The sequence below is a fragment of the Microcaecilia unicolor genome, chromosome 3 (assembly GCF_901765095.1).
Source record: "Microcaecilia unicolor chromosome 3, aMicUni1.1, whole genome shotgun sequence".
Taxonomy (NCBI): Eukaryota; Metazoa; Chordata; class Amphibia; order Gymnophiona; family Siphonopidae; genus Microcaecilia; species Microcaecilia unicolor.
In genome coordinates, this window is record NC_044033.1 from 192539819 (window position 1) to 192554967 (window position 15149).

At 44.9% G+C, this 15149-nt stretch overlaps 1 protein-coding gene across 3 annotated transcripts in view; it reads right to left on the bottom strand.

Annotated features, from left to right (window-relative positions):
• The window catches only part of ACVRL1 (activin A receptor like type 1), a 173453-nt gene that overhangs the window by 101323 nt on the left and 56981 nt on the right, over positions 1-15149 (bottom strand). Inside the window, exons 2-3 of one of the 3 annotated variants that reach the window (XM_030196859.1) lie at positions 4539-4610; positions 3984-4208 (exon numbers count right to left, since the gene is read on the bottom strand). In XM_030196859.1, the coding sequence (XP_030052719.1) occupies positions 3984-4208; positions 4539-4605 (292 nt within the window). In that variant the 5' untranslated portion in view covers positions 4606-4610. Of the gene's footprint in view, positions 1-3983; positions 4209-4328; positions 4408-4538; positions 4611-15149 lie in introns of those variants that run through there. The other 2 variants (XM_030196860.1, XM_030196861.1) reach the window with 2 other exon arrangements.

The window sequence follows — 15149 nt, forward strand, 5'->3', positions numbered from 1 at the left end:
GCACAGAGGTAAGCATTATGACTTCTCTGTGCCTACTTCTTACATGTAGTGGCATAGTCAGAAAGAACAATTTTGGGTGGGCCTGAGTCCAAAGTGGGTGGGCACAAAATTTTCTCTGCCCCGCCCTACCCCTACATCAAAATATAGGATCCTCAAGCTCTGTCAGCTGAAGACATCCTCTGAAGGTGGCTAGAACTCCCTTTTACCAAGCTTGGCAGGCAGCAAAAATGTCCCTAAGCCACCAATGCTGGCATCCCATGCATGCTTAGTTATTGGTGGCTCAAGGATGCTGTTGCTGACTGCAGAGCTTGATAGAAGGGAGTTCTGGCCATCTTTGGAGGAGGACCTTAGCTGGGGATGCTTAGGGATCCCCACCAGCTATACAGCAAGGGTCAGGATTGGTGTTAGACCTGCTTGAGCCCAGGTCAGAAAATAAAGAAGGGCCCCCCTCCCTGATTCCTTCTCCTCTCTGCCTCCCCTTCAATTTCCCCACCTGCCATTACTATCACACCAAGAGATCCTCACCAAATACAGAACAAGGGATCACAAATTAGAAATAAAATAATTTAGACAAAAGTTGAACTGGGAACCCCAAGAAGTTAAACTTAGCATTACTGCAACACTGGAGACATAAAACAGAAATGCATTTCTTTTTCTACTGAACACAGTACAAAGACATTTACTATACACATTTCCAAAAGCTAACATATTCCATTTAAACCATTCAAAATAAAATGCTTTGTTTCTACCTTTGTTGTCTGGACATTTTATTTTTCCATTTTGCTGGTTTGTTTCTCTTTTCTGCTTTCCTGTCTGTCGTCTGCTAATTCTCCTTCAAGCAGCTGTAGTCCATTTGTCCTTTCTCTTTTCCTTCCTGCCCTCTCCCCCATTGTCCAGTATTTTTCTCTCTCTCTTCCCTCACTCCCGTTGTCTGGCATCTCTCCATCACTCTTCTGGATCCAAAATTTCCCTGTTTCTCCCCTCTCCACCTCCTGTGTACCTCTCCCTACGTCTCATCCACCCCCATGTCCAGCTTCTCTCCCTCCCTCCACTGTCCACCATCTCTCTCACTACCTCTCTTGTGCCCTGGGTCCAACATCTCTTCCCCCTTCCCCATGCTGCATTCTTCTTACTTCCTCCCTTCCACTGTTATGTCCAACAAATTGGCCTCTCTCCCTTTTCCTTGTGGTCCGGGTCCACCATCACTCTCCCCTTCCCATGCAGCATCTCTCCCTTCCTCCCCTCTACCATTATGTCCAACATTTCTCCCTCCCTTTCATCCCTATGTCTAACATTTCTCCCTTCCCTCTGTCCCTGTGTCCAACATTTCTTCCTCCCTCCCCATGCACCATTTCTCCCTCCTCTCCACCCCTATTTCCAACATTTTTCCCTCTCTTACCCCCATCCCCTCTCCACGCTGCATCTATCCCTCCCCTCTACCTCATTTGCAAGATTTCTCCCTTTCTCACCCCCTCTCACCCCTTTGCTATATCTCTCTCTTCCTCCCCATGTCCAACAATTCTTCCACCCCCATGAAGCATCTTCTCTCCGTGCAGCATTTTACCCCATCTTCCCTCACCCCTGTGCAGCATCTTTAGCCCCCCCCCTCCCCATGCAGGATCTTTCCTTCCTTCCATTCTCTTCTCTACCCCACCCCACTCACAACTCTTCCTCTCGTGCTTTCACAGATCGCCGGCGGCAGCAATTCTCACACGCTACCTGCCGCTAACCTGGAAGCCTCTCCTCTGCCGCATCCTGACCGGGCAGAAACTGGAAGTTGCAGCAGAGGAGAGGCTTTTGACTTAGCGGCAGGCAGCGTGTGAGAATCACTGCCATTGCCGGCGACCCCTGTGGAAACGACTTGCTTTAGGAAGAGATGACAGCGCCGGCTGGGCTCCTGCAGTACTGCAAGGTGCATCACAACTGGGAGGACCTGATCCCAAACTGGGTGGGCCCAGGCCCACCTGTGGCTATGCCCCTGCTTACATCAGGCCATTTATAAGAGCTTTTAAATTTAACCCCAAAGTCTTCCACTTAGTCCCAGATAGCAGTGCAAATATGGAGGCTGATATTGTGGGACTTAACTGGTTACTTAATTCTTTTAACTTTAAGCAGAGGAGTGTGGTAGCCGTGTTAGTCCACTCTTAAGGTTATCAATAGAAATCAAACAAAATAAAACATGGAAAAGAAAATAAGATGATACCTTTTTTATTGGACATAACAATACATTTCTTGATTAGCTTTCGAAGGTTGCCCTTCTTCGTCAGATCGGAAATAAGCAAATGTGCTAGCTGACAGTGTATATAAGTGAAAACATTCAAGCATTACTATGACAGTCTGACAGGGTGGGAGGATGGGGGTGGGTAGGAGGTATGCATGGGGACATCAAAGCATATCATTGATATTCTAACAGGATGGGTGTGGATAGGTGAGGGGTGGGGTGATCAACAGAGACATACAGCTTTATGGTTTATAATGGGCTAGGAACCCCTTGTAGTGACATACAATCCAGAGCTGGAAAAACTGAGGAAAATCATAAGAGATCTACAACCTATACTCCAGGAGGATGAATTACTGAAAGAGATATTCCCATCCCCACCAGTACTGGCCTTCCGACAGCCACCCAACTTAAAACACAAGCTAATAAAAAGTAAACTTCCATCACAGACTGAAAAGGAACAGAAGGGCACACTTCCCTGTAATTTATCCAGTTGCAAACTATGCCAAAATATTTCACAGGACCCCAAAGTCATCCACAAAGGAAAGATATTCAACATAAAGGGATCTTTCACTTGCTCATCTTCCAATGTGGTATATATCATTCAGTGTAAAAAATGTAACGAAGGATACTATATTGGAGAAATAGGCCAGATGCTTAAGACAAGATTCAATTTACATAGACATCACATGAACAATGCTGGTGCCAGTAGGGTTCCCACACCTGTTGGTCAACATTTTACAGGACCAGGACACTGTACCAGTGACTTCACAGTGAGAATCCTGAAAGGTAACTTTAAAACCATACAAGAACGTAAGACCTTTGAAGTCAGAATGATTGAATATTTTAACACCCAACAGAAAGGACTTAACAAGGATCTGGGGTTCCTAGCCCATTATAAACCATAAAGCTGTATGTCTCTGTTGATCACCCCACCCCTCACCTATCCACACCCATCCTGTTAGAATATCAATGATATGCTTTGATGTCCCCATGCATACCTCCTACCCACCCCCATCCTCCCACCCTGTCAGACTGTCATAGTAATGCTTGAATGTTTTCACTTATATACACTGTCAGCTAGCACATTTGCTTATTTCCGATCTGACGAAGAAGGGCAATCTTCGAAAGCTAATCAAGAAATGTATTAAGTTATGTCCAATAAAAAAGGTATCATCTTATTTTCTTTTCCATGTTTTATTTTGTTTGATTTCTATTGATAACTTTAAGCAGAAAATTATAAAAAGGTGTCCAGTTAAAGTGAACCAATGAAAACCACTTTCAGACCAGACTTGACTGTCTCTCTTTAGCCACATATTGCTAAATATCGGTGCTCTTTGGTTAAATTATAACCACACCCACAGCATGCCTCTGGTCCTTCTTACTTAATCAGTTATATTAAATTAACTGCTTGGTGGGGGGAAAATTTTCAAAAGTAAGATTTGTCTGGCTTACTCCCAAAGTTAACCCGGACAAATCTTTTGATTATCAGCCCAATGAGACATGTATGACTAGCCACATTGCTGACACAAGACAGGTCCGATTTCCCCAAACCTTTTCTTGACAGACAGGAGAATGTGAGGGGAGCTTTGCAAAACAAGTCCTTTGTTACATACACTTTTAAATGCTGATTTTTCAGGGTTCCCTTTCCCTCCCTTGCAGGATCTACTCCCCCTATCTCATTTTACAGGAAACACTGCAGCGGTTTTTCGTGCAAATTTACAAAGGGTTGGGGTTAGAAAGATAAGAGTAAGAGACACGGTACCATTCTGGGGGATAGTGAGGTTGCTATTACACATATCGGAGTCACAGCACTTTGTCACAACCATTCCTGCAATGCTGGAAAAACACTGTTCCATTAAGTGTATGGAGAAGCAACCCTTCGTCTGCCTGGTGAAGCCATCTGTGTTGTCTATGGCCACAAAGCACTTCCGTCCCTGACAGGTGATATTTGTACATCCTGGTCCATCACAGACGCACTGCCGTAGACCTGTGGGGAATGAGAGAAAGCAGATTAGATTCAGAAATATAATGGGATTTCACTGACAGTCTGAAATGCTTTCTGTTCGCCATCCAAATTCAACTGCTTGAAATGCAGAAGAACAGACACCTGCCATTCAGTTGTCCTGCATTCATCCACAGTTAATCTCCTCTTAGTCACAGAAATGCATGGCTGGTTGTACTCGGTTGTACATGCTGAACTCGCCACCACTAACAATCGAAACAGTCCAAGGATTAGTTCCGCCACAGACAGGATGATTAGATTTGACTTTTGAAAGAGCTCAGAAAATGAGCTTGGGAGCCAGCGGGACTAACTTACCATTTGCAAGACACGCTGGGATAATCAGAAATGCCATGGACAAAACCCAGCTGCTGCCTTGGAGCATAGTCACTGTAAAATGAAGCATAGGTTCCTCAGTTAATCTGCTTTAGTAAACACAGCACATTTCATGGCTGAGGCTAAACAGCCTCAGGATCAGGATTTATCAGGAAAACATTCAGCAGGATGAAAAACAGTGCAGGCAATATTCAGATTTTCAGATAACTTACACGTATATCCTTATGTGCATTTGCAGCCAGCGTATATGTATAAGCTGGACCACTGAAACTGCCTTCTTAAACAAATAAATTATGAGCCTGATATTCAGCTGTCGATGGTGAACGTTTTGCTCACCATCGACAGGTATTCCCAGATTTTCAAAGCCAGGCCCAGTCCAGGCTTTGAATATCCAGTTATTTTTCAGCTGGCTAACACATAACCGTGTAAGTTGGTATTCAGCACTTAAGCGGCCAGGGGTTAGCACATAAAGATAGGACAGACATTTATACAGTCCCAATTATGTGCTAACCCTGGCCACTTAAGTGCTGAATATCAGTTCTTAAGCAGCCAAGTGCTGACTCTGCCCCCTGAAACTTCCCCAACATAGTCAGCTTTGAGTTAGGTGGAAACCGCAAATTTTAGCGGCACTTACCTGCTTGTGTGCCACTGAAAATTAGCAGCCAGCCCCAGCCAAGCGATTTAACCAATCAGTGGCCGACTATATTGGCCGGTATGTATTTCTCCTTAGGATTGATGTTTATGCGATCCACTTGCATAGGAAAGTTATCTGGATGGTAGTTGACTATCGTCACTACAAATTGGTGCCTCATTTTAGACACTACAAAGGGACGCATTTAGTGCCAATTTTATAGGGGTCGATATTCAAAGCAATTTAACTGGTCAGAAACGGCTCCTGGCTGGTTAAATTATCTGTTCTGGGCTAACCACTCATTTTCAGCAGCACTTAACCAGTTAGTGTTGCTCAAAATGTTCAGTTAGCACCTAACGCCAAACTGGCTACTTTCGGGGCTTCCGGGGGTGGAGTCAGAACTTGGTCAGCCAGGGTAACTGCATATATAGGACGACATAAAGCTAAGTCCTATCTCCATGCAGTAAAGCATAGCTGCATGTGTCAACTATGCATCAGTTGGCATGACCCAGCATGACCAAGCATTGAATTTCCAGGTTTAATGCCGGTGGCAATCAGCAAAATGCTTAGCGCTGCCAGCTCAATATCAACCTCATAATGGTTTAAAAGCATGCCTATGCCATTATAGAATACTAGTGCAAAGCCACATTGATATGCCATAAGTTAGGCATGCCTACTTACAACAGGTCAACGGCTGACAAAACTGGGAACCTAAGTGCATCATGCAACACACACAACTGATAGTATACTATAAATTGCACATGCTGCCTGATGTCTCACCCAAGGAGGTTTGATGAAGAGAAGATGGCGTGACATCACAAAGCTGAAGCCAGTCCACCCAAGGAGGCCCAATGCAGTTGCCGCCATCTTGATACACCCAAAACAATGTAATTGCCAGGGTGACAAACTCCAATTACTGGATTCATCCCAGACAATGGGCCAAGCATGCTTCTGCTGTCTCCTGTTCATCCTAACCTCCTTGGTCTTGGTGACACCCATGACACCCCCTTACACCCCCTGACAGCCGCACGATAAATGATATTCAGCCAGCGGCAGGCAGCAGTTTGATGTCCGCCACCGGCATTAAACCTGGATATTCAATGCCGGGCCGTATTCAGCGACCAACATTGAAAGTCCAGGTTTACTTTGGTTGCTAAAAAGTTGACCAGCTATGCTGATACTCAGTGCTAACCGGTTAACTTTTTAGCAATCAAAGATAGACCTGATATTTTAGTGGCCTATTTTGACCGCTCAACATAGCCGGTTCAGCGCTGAATATCCGCACCTGGCTGGCTATGTCATGTGCCTAGCTGCTAACCAGGATAGTCAGCAGCAGATAACAGGATTATTTCCCGCTGAATATCCATGGTTAGGCACATAAACGCTATTTAACCGGCTAGGAGCTGCCGGTTAAATAGTTTTGAATATCGGGAGGACTGTTTATAGAACAGTGCCTAGCACTTATTCATGCAACTGCCCTTTGTTGGCACCAATTGCCATTACTCTATGAACTATGCGCAAAATTGGCCCCTAAATTGAGGCACCAGCTTATAAAGTTCCCTTAGTCTGTATCATTTTTGGCCCCATCCTTGGAATGCCCAAGCTCCTCCTCAACTTATATGGATATTATATATCAGCGTTATCCTTTCACCGGTGACAAATGTTAAAATAATGCTCTTATGTGCTCAGCAGTCAGGGATGATCTCATAAGGGCTTTGGCACATCAGTCCAAGTATACACACCATTGTGCCTTGGCTGTGGCTTTTGAATATCGCCTTCCCGTCAAGTCTGTGGAGTTTATTTCAAAGGTCCTTTCTTTCCACATCCGATTTGTCTTTCCATGGTAGCAAACAGAGTGCCAATGATTTTTTTTGATCCACGTTTACACTTGAGATTATCAATAGAAATCAAACAAAATAAAAGATGGAAAAGAAAATAAGATGATACCTTTTTTATTGGACATAACTTAATACACTTCTTGATTAGCTTTCGAAGGTTGCCCTTCTTCGTCAGATTGGAAATAAGCAAATGTGCTAGCTGACAGTGTATATAAGTGAAAACATTCAAGCATTACTATGACAGTCTGACAGGGTGGGAGGATGGGGGTGGGTCGGAGGTATGCATGGGGACATCAAAGCATATCATTGATATTCTAACAGGATGGGTGTGGATAGGTGAGGGGTGGGGTGATCAACAGAGACATACAGCTTTATGGTTTATAATGCGCTAGGAACCCCAGATCCTTGTTAAGTCCTTTCTGTTGGGTGTTAAAATATTCAATCATTCTGACTTCAAAGGTCTTACGTTCTTGTATGGTTTTAAAGTTACCTTTCAGTATTCTTACTGTGAAATCACTGGTACAGTGTCCTGGTTCTGTGAAGTGCTGTCCCACCGTGGTGGGGGCCCTACTGGCTGTATTGTTCATGTGATGTCTATGTAAATTGAATCTTGTGTTAAGCATCTGGCCTTATTTCCGATCTGACGAAGAAGGGCAACCTTCGAAAGCTAATCAAGAAATGTATTAAGTTATGTCCAATAAAAAAGGTATCATCTTATTTTCTTTTCCATGTTTTATTTTGTTTGATTTCTATTGATAACCTTAAGAGTGGACTAACACGGCTACCACACTCCTCCACTTGAGATTAGAAATCCTTCGAGAGGTGCTATTCAGGTCACTCTGCTGCTAGAGACGCTGCAGCTCCAGTTCAAGAACAACAATCGAATAACGAATACAAGGGCTGACCCATATGATCGTGGAAGACTCCTGATGCAGGTCCTGTGGACCGAAACATAGCTGTGTCGAGTCCTATTCAATAAATTTTGAATTTTTATTTGGATTTCCATCTGAAGCGTTGTCCTTTTTATTATTATTTTTTGTCTTCTTCGCTGTTTTGTTTTTTGATAATTTTATAAAGGCTTTATCGCACATATATGCCAGTATATGAGGACAATTCTATAAATGTGTGACTATACTTAGGTGCCTAGGGGGTGATTTTGTGGTACCTATACTAGAAAGGAAAATAGGAGTCCAGTTTCCTTTATAGAATCCTAGAGTAATGGTGAAAATGCGCAACTATAATTTAGGTCAGAGTACTTACACCAGCCATAGAATTGTGTAACTTACAATATTCTATAAGTGATGTGCATGAGAGTCCTGTGGACATCCCCTTGCAAATACACGCTAGGTAAGATATGCATATATTTACAGAAACATGCTCAGTGGGCATTTTGGCATATATGCACACGTATATGTGTTAGGCGGTGAGAGTCTGATATGAACAGGCAGGGAGAGGGATCTTGGGGTGATAGTATCTGAGGATCTGAAGGTGACGAAACAGTGTGACAAGGTGGTGGCCGTAGCCAGAAAGTTGCTAGGCTGTATAGCGAGAGGTGTGACCAGCAGAAGAAAGGAGGTGTTGATGCTCCTGTACAAGTTGTTAGTGAGGCCCCACCTGGAGTATTGTGTTCAGTTTTGGAGGCTGTATCTTGCTAAGGATATAAAAAGAATTGAAGCGGTGCAAAGAAAAGCTTCAAAAATGGTACGAGATTTGCATTACAAGATGTATGAGGAGAGACTTGCTGACCTGAACATGTAAACCCTGGAGGAAAGGAGAAACAGGCGTGATATGATACAGACGTTCAAATATTTGAAAGGTATTAATCCGCAAACAAACCTTTTCCGGAGACGGGAAGGCGGTAGAACTAGAGGACATGAAATGAGGTTGAAGGGGGGCAGACTCAAGAAAAATGTCAGGAAGTATTTTTTCATGGAGAGAGTGGTGGATACCTGGAATGCCCTCCTGAGGGCGGCGGTGGAGAGGAAAACGGTAACGGAATTCAAACAAGCATGGAATAAACATAAAGGAATCCTGATCAGAAGAAATGGATCCTCAGAAGCTTAGCAGAGATTGGGTGGCAACACTGGTGATTAGGAGGCGGGGCTGGTGCTGGGCAGACTTCTACAGTCTGTGTCCTAAAAATGGCAGATACAAATCAAAGTCAGGTATACATATAAAGTAGCACATATGAGTTTATCTTGTTGGGCAGACTGGATGGACCGTACAGGTCTTTTTCTGCCGTCACTTACTATGTTACTATATGTGTAAATGCCATTTTCTAATCATTTACACGTGCATTCGGTAAATAAATGTTAGACCCCACTCTATAAAATTACCCCCTACATGAGGAAAAGTCAATAGTCTGTATTGAGACAGACACGGGAAAGCCACTCCTTGCTCTGGGATTGGTAGCATGGAATGTTACTATTAATTGGGTTTCTGCCAGGTATTTGTGACCTGGATTGGCCACTGTTGGAAGCAGGATACTGGTCTAGATGAACCATCGCTCTGACTCAGTATGGCTATTCTTATGTTCTTACAAAGTTACCCCATGTATACAAGTACGTGTGATGACAAGAACACACCTGCTTGAACACAACTCTGGTACAGAGGTACAGAGAAGAGCAATGAAAATAATAAAGGGGGTGGGACGACTTCCCTATAAGGAAAGGCTAAAGTGACTAGGGCTCTTCAGCTTGGAGAAGAGACGGCTGAGGGGAGATATGATAGAGATCTATAAAATAATGAGTGGAGTGGAATGGGTAGATGTGAATCACTTGTTTACTCTTTCCAAAAATACTAGGACTACGGGCACACAAAGAAGCTACTAAGTAGTAAATTTAAAACAAATCGGAGAAAATATTTCTTCACTCAACAAGTAATTAAACTCTGGAATTCATTGCCAGAGAATGTGGTAAAAAGAGTTAGCTTAGCAAGGTTTTAAAAAGGTTTGGATAATTTCCTAAAAGAAAAGTGCATAAGCCATTATTAGGATGGACTTGGGAAAATCCACTGCATACTCTAGGACAAGCGGCATAAAATCTTTTTTTTGCTGTTGTGGGATCTTGCCAGGTACTTGTGACCTAAATTAGCCAGTTGGAAACAGGATACCGGGCTTGATGGACCTTTGGACTGTCCCAGTATAGCAGTGCTTATGCTCTTTTATTCTTATGTAGGCATGTTCAGGGGTGGAGTTTGGCCAGAGTACTAGGAGACTGGCTATTTACGCTCTGTCTTTATACAATGCAGGCGGTCATATGTAAATATGTACATTTCTACCAGTTTCCAAGCTGGTTTCAACATACACAACATCATTATAGCTGTGGTTTCTGCAGCGATTTTATGCGTCTATGTACCTTTAATAAAATAGGCCCAAAATAAGCACCCACTGGGCTTCCCTACCTGGGCGACCTCTTATAAAATTACATTACGCAGATTATAGCTGCAAGGTTTATAATGGACAATAGTCTGAATTTAAAGTGGTTAACTACTGTATAGGGATAGGGCTGAATATTACTACTGAGAAAAAAGCCCTCCCTGAGCCCCAGCATTATGCCGCTAAACGTAGTGAACATCCAGTTCATTGTTTTTATGTCTAAACCTTTTCCCTGTGCATTTAAGGGAGCTAACAGAGCAGCCACACTACTGCTTTTTGCAGTTAGGGTAGCCTGGGCATTACCGAGCCACAAATTCTTTGTGCTGGGATTTCTTATCAGGTCAGTGGCACCAATATATCCTCAGTTCAGCTCTGCCAAAGGTCTTCACTGCTCTGATCAGGACACATTATTTCACAAAAATTCAGTCCTGCCAAAGTAAACACAGCCGAGACTCCAGTCCTTTCCAGCCTCCCTCTTTTTCTTTCGTTTGGATCCATTTCTAATTGACGAGACCCAGGGTTCACCAGTTAAGTCTGTGTTGCTGAACTTGTTCCTAACATAAATATTGATGCCCTTTGGTTTCCTGCCATTCTTTCCAAGCCCCCGCCCGTCTCCACAGCAATGAGCACAAGAATCAAGATTGTTTAAGATTTCACCCTCGATGGGAAACGATGTCACGTAAACTGGGCTGAACTGAAAAATTTGCCCGACACCAATTGTGAGATCAGCATCTGAAAATAACTTCTATTGTTCCCGCCCTGAGGAAAGCTAAAACTTTTTTAAAAAGGTATGCTGTAAGGGATTTACTGCTCAGAAGGGAACAGAAGGCTTGATTTATAATAGAATGCTTACGTGAGAAGTCCAGAAAGACGTCCATTTTAAGCCTATTTTATAAATGTGACACAGGTGCCTATGTGCCAATATAAAATCATCTCCTGGAAGTACCTCCAACAGCACACAAATTCAACCCTGCATGAATTTATATCTGCTCTGAAAAGGGGATAAATGTGTGTGCCTACTCATGGTATGTTATATTGTACAGATCTTCTATTCCACAATGACCAAATTTTGGTTCAATGTGGATTACAATAAGAGAACTAGAAATAATAACCCAGGAGAATACAATCCTTCAGACTCCAATCCTATCTGAATACAAAAGCCTAACAGCAACAATTCTAGATAGCAAATGCAAACAATAATCCTACATTTTGCCATATAACATAGTACATAACATAGTAGATGACGGCAGAAAAAGACCTGCACGGTCCATCCAGTCTGCCCAACAAGATAAACTCATATGTGCTACATTTTGTGTATACCCTACTTTGATTTGTACCTGTCCTCTTCAGGGCACAGACCGTATAAGTCTGCCCAGCACTATCCTCGCCTCCCAACCACCAGCCCCGCCTCCCAACCACCGGCTCTGGCACAGACCGTACAAGTCTGCCCAGCACTATCCTCGCCTCCCAACCACCAGCCCCGCCTCCCAACCACCGGCTCTGGCACAGACCGTACAAGTCTGCCCAGCACTATCCCCGCCTCCCAACCACCAGTCCCGCTTCCCACCACCGGCTCTGGCACAGACCGTATAAGTCTGCCCAGCACTATCCCCGCTTCCCAACCACCAGTCCCGCCTCCCACCACCGGCTCTGGCACAGACCTTATAAGTCTGTAAAATGCAACATGGCACAAAAGAGAATCAGAATGCAATGGAAATGCAACAATGAACATAAAACCTGAGGGTTAGTCTAAGGGATTCAAGTGGTCTACTAAGAACAATATATACAAATATAAACTAATATACAGATGTTAGCTATTTAGAAAACCAAAAAAGTCTTCAGAGCCTTTCAGAAAATCAAATAATTAGTCAGGATACACATGTACTAGTGGAGTAGCCAGGACGGGGGCTTGGATACCCCACTGAGTACAGGCACCCCCTAAATTGTGGCACCATCTGCTGCTATGTCTGGCAGGGATCTCCAAGTCCCTCCAGCAGAACAGGTCCTCCACAGGCGGCCTGGCAGTCATTGGCACTTTCCATGGGCTGCTGATGTGCTGCCCCCCCCCCCCCTGCGCATGCGAGAAAACTGGGCATGTGCAGGGGAGGGGAGTTGGAATAGCACTGGCCCATGGAAAGTGCTGCCGACTGCCAGGCTGCCTGTGGAGGACCTGTTCTGCTGGTGGAACTTGGAGATCCCATTCCACCCTGTTTCCACCTCTTCCATCCAAATGCAGCTTTCCCACTGCTTCCATTCAAGTGCAGCATTCCTACACCATTTCTCCTGTGTGTCTTGCATCTTTCTCTTCTCTCTTCCCGCTGCCTGTCCCTCCCCCCCCCCCCAGCATGCCCTACAAATTTGCAGGTTTGCCGGCCCTGTATCAAGCTCTCTCCGGCCAATCTGAGGCTTCTTCCCTCTGCCACGTCCAGCTTATGCAGCAACAGGAAGTTGTGAAAGAGGGAAGAACCTCAGGGTTGGCCACGGAGGACCTGATGTAAGTGTGTCGGCTAACAGCCGAGTTTGTAGGGCCCATGCAGTTGGGAGGGGCAGAGAAAATTGAAGGGGAGATGCCAGAGAACAGGGGAGGGGAAGAGAGGTGAGGCAATGCCAGACTCATGCTGAGAAAGGTATCATTAAGCCTTTGAATAATTTCGAGTTCGAGAATCTCAGAGAGGATGAACAACACTAGCTGTTTCAAATGGTGAAAGAAATGAGGTCACCAAGGAGAAATGAGATCACAAAGGAGAAAAGATAATAAACAAGCGAGAGGTTCTGGAAGCAAAATTTAGGCTCTTAGGTAGAAAGCTCAAATCCAGATCCTCCAGGGTAGCATTTTCTGAAATGCTACCGGTGCCACGCGCAGGGCCCAAGAGACAGGCAGAGCTCCAGAGTCTCAATGCGTGGATGAGACGATGGTGCAGGGAGGAGGGCTTTAGATTTGTTAGGAACTGGGCAACATTCTGGGGAAGGGGGAGCCTATTCCGAAAGGATGGGCTCCATCTTAACCAGAGTGGGACCAGGCTGCTGGCATCGGCGTTTAAGAAGGAGATAGAGCAGCTTTTAAACTAGAAATGGGGGGAAGGCCGACAGTCGCTCAAAAGAGCATGGTTCGGGATAAGGTATCTTTCAAAGATATCACCATAACAGGGAAGATAGAGTATCCTGATAGTGAGGTTGCAAAAGAGATTGTAGTAGATCGGGTATCTTTAAATAACAATAAAAATCAGACAAAAGATTGCCAATTAATACTGTCAAGTACTAAGCATGATGTACTTAGGAACAACAAACATAGTTTGAAATGTCTATATGCGAATGCCAGGAGCCTAAGAAATAAGATGGGGGAGTTGGAATATATTGCACTAAATGAAAAATTAGATATAATAGGCATCTCTGAGACCTGGTGGAAGGAGGATAACCAGTGGGACACTGTCATACCGGGGTACAAATTATATCGTAGTGATAGGGTGAATCGGATTGGTGGAGGGGTAGCATTGTATATTAACGAGAGCCTTGAATCAAATAGATTGAAAATTCTGCAGGAAACAAAACACTCCTTGGAATCACTGTGGATTGAAATTCCATGTGCAAAGGGGAAAAGGATAGTGATAGGAGTGTACTACCGTCCGCCTGGCCAGGACGAACAGACGGATGCGGAAATGTTAAAGGAAATCAGGGACGCAAACAAACTGGGCAACACAATAATAATGGGGGATTTCAATTACCCGCATATAGACTGGGTTAATGTAACATCTGTACACGCAAGGGACATAAGATTTCTTGATGAAATCAAGGACAGCTTCATGGAACAGCTAGTTCAGGATCCGACAAGAGAAGGAAAAATACTAGACTTAGAGGCAGATGCAGCAACCAAACGTAAAAAAATCTAAATCGTTAAAGTCCCTAACGATTTTAAAATAACGAAAAATGCACCAAAAAAAAAAGTCACACATGCTGAGATCGGTAGTGAAACGTACAATGTATCAAAGAATCACAATACACATCGTTAATCGGCCCCCAAATCATGCGCAGAGCAGCCAAGCGTTATGTTAGCTGCTCTGCGCATGCCACAAACAGTCAAAACACAGTCAAATCGCAAGCACATGGCTCCCAAATAAAAACAAAAATAAAAAAAAAGGGTCGGGAGGGGGCAAGGGCGCTCATCAGGAGCGTCCTGTACAGACGGCCTTGCCCCCCCCCTCCCCACTTTCCGCCGCTCCCCCCACCCCGAAAAATCAAAATTCTAGCAGCCCCTGCCCCCCTCCCTTCCTCACTACTCTCTCACCTCAGCTCCGCCTCCCGACATCCTCCGTCCGTGCCCCGCCCCCTTTTGGGGTCGTCGCCGCCATTCCTCTCCTCCATCGGGCCCCCCTTCCTCTTATCGGGCCCGTGCAGCGCCTCTCTCCTCTGTCCGAAGGCGCTGCACGGGCAAGAAGAAAGCTGAATCAGCTGATGCCTGCCTTCGCGATGGCGCGTCTTTCTCCTGCTGCGCCCGCCCCTGTCTGACGTCAGTAACCTACGTAGGTTACTGACGTCAGACAGGGGCGGGCCCAGGAGGAGAAAGACGCTCTATCGAAGCTAGGCGAAGGCAGGCATCAGCTGATTCAGCTTTCTTCTTGCCCGTGCAGCGCCTTCGGACAGAGGAGAGAGGCGCTGCACGGGCCCGGTAAGAGGAAGGGGGGCCCGATGGAGGAGGGGAATGGCGGCGACGACCCCAAAAGGGGGCGGGGCACGGACGGAGGATGTCGGGA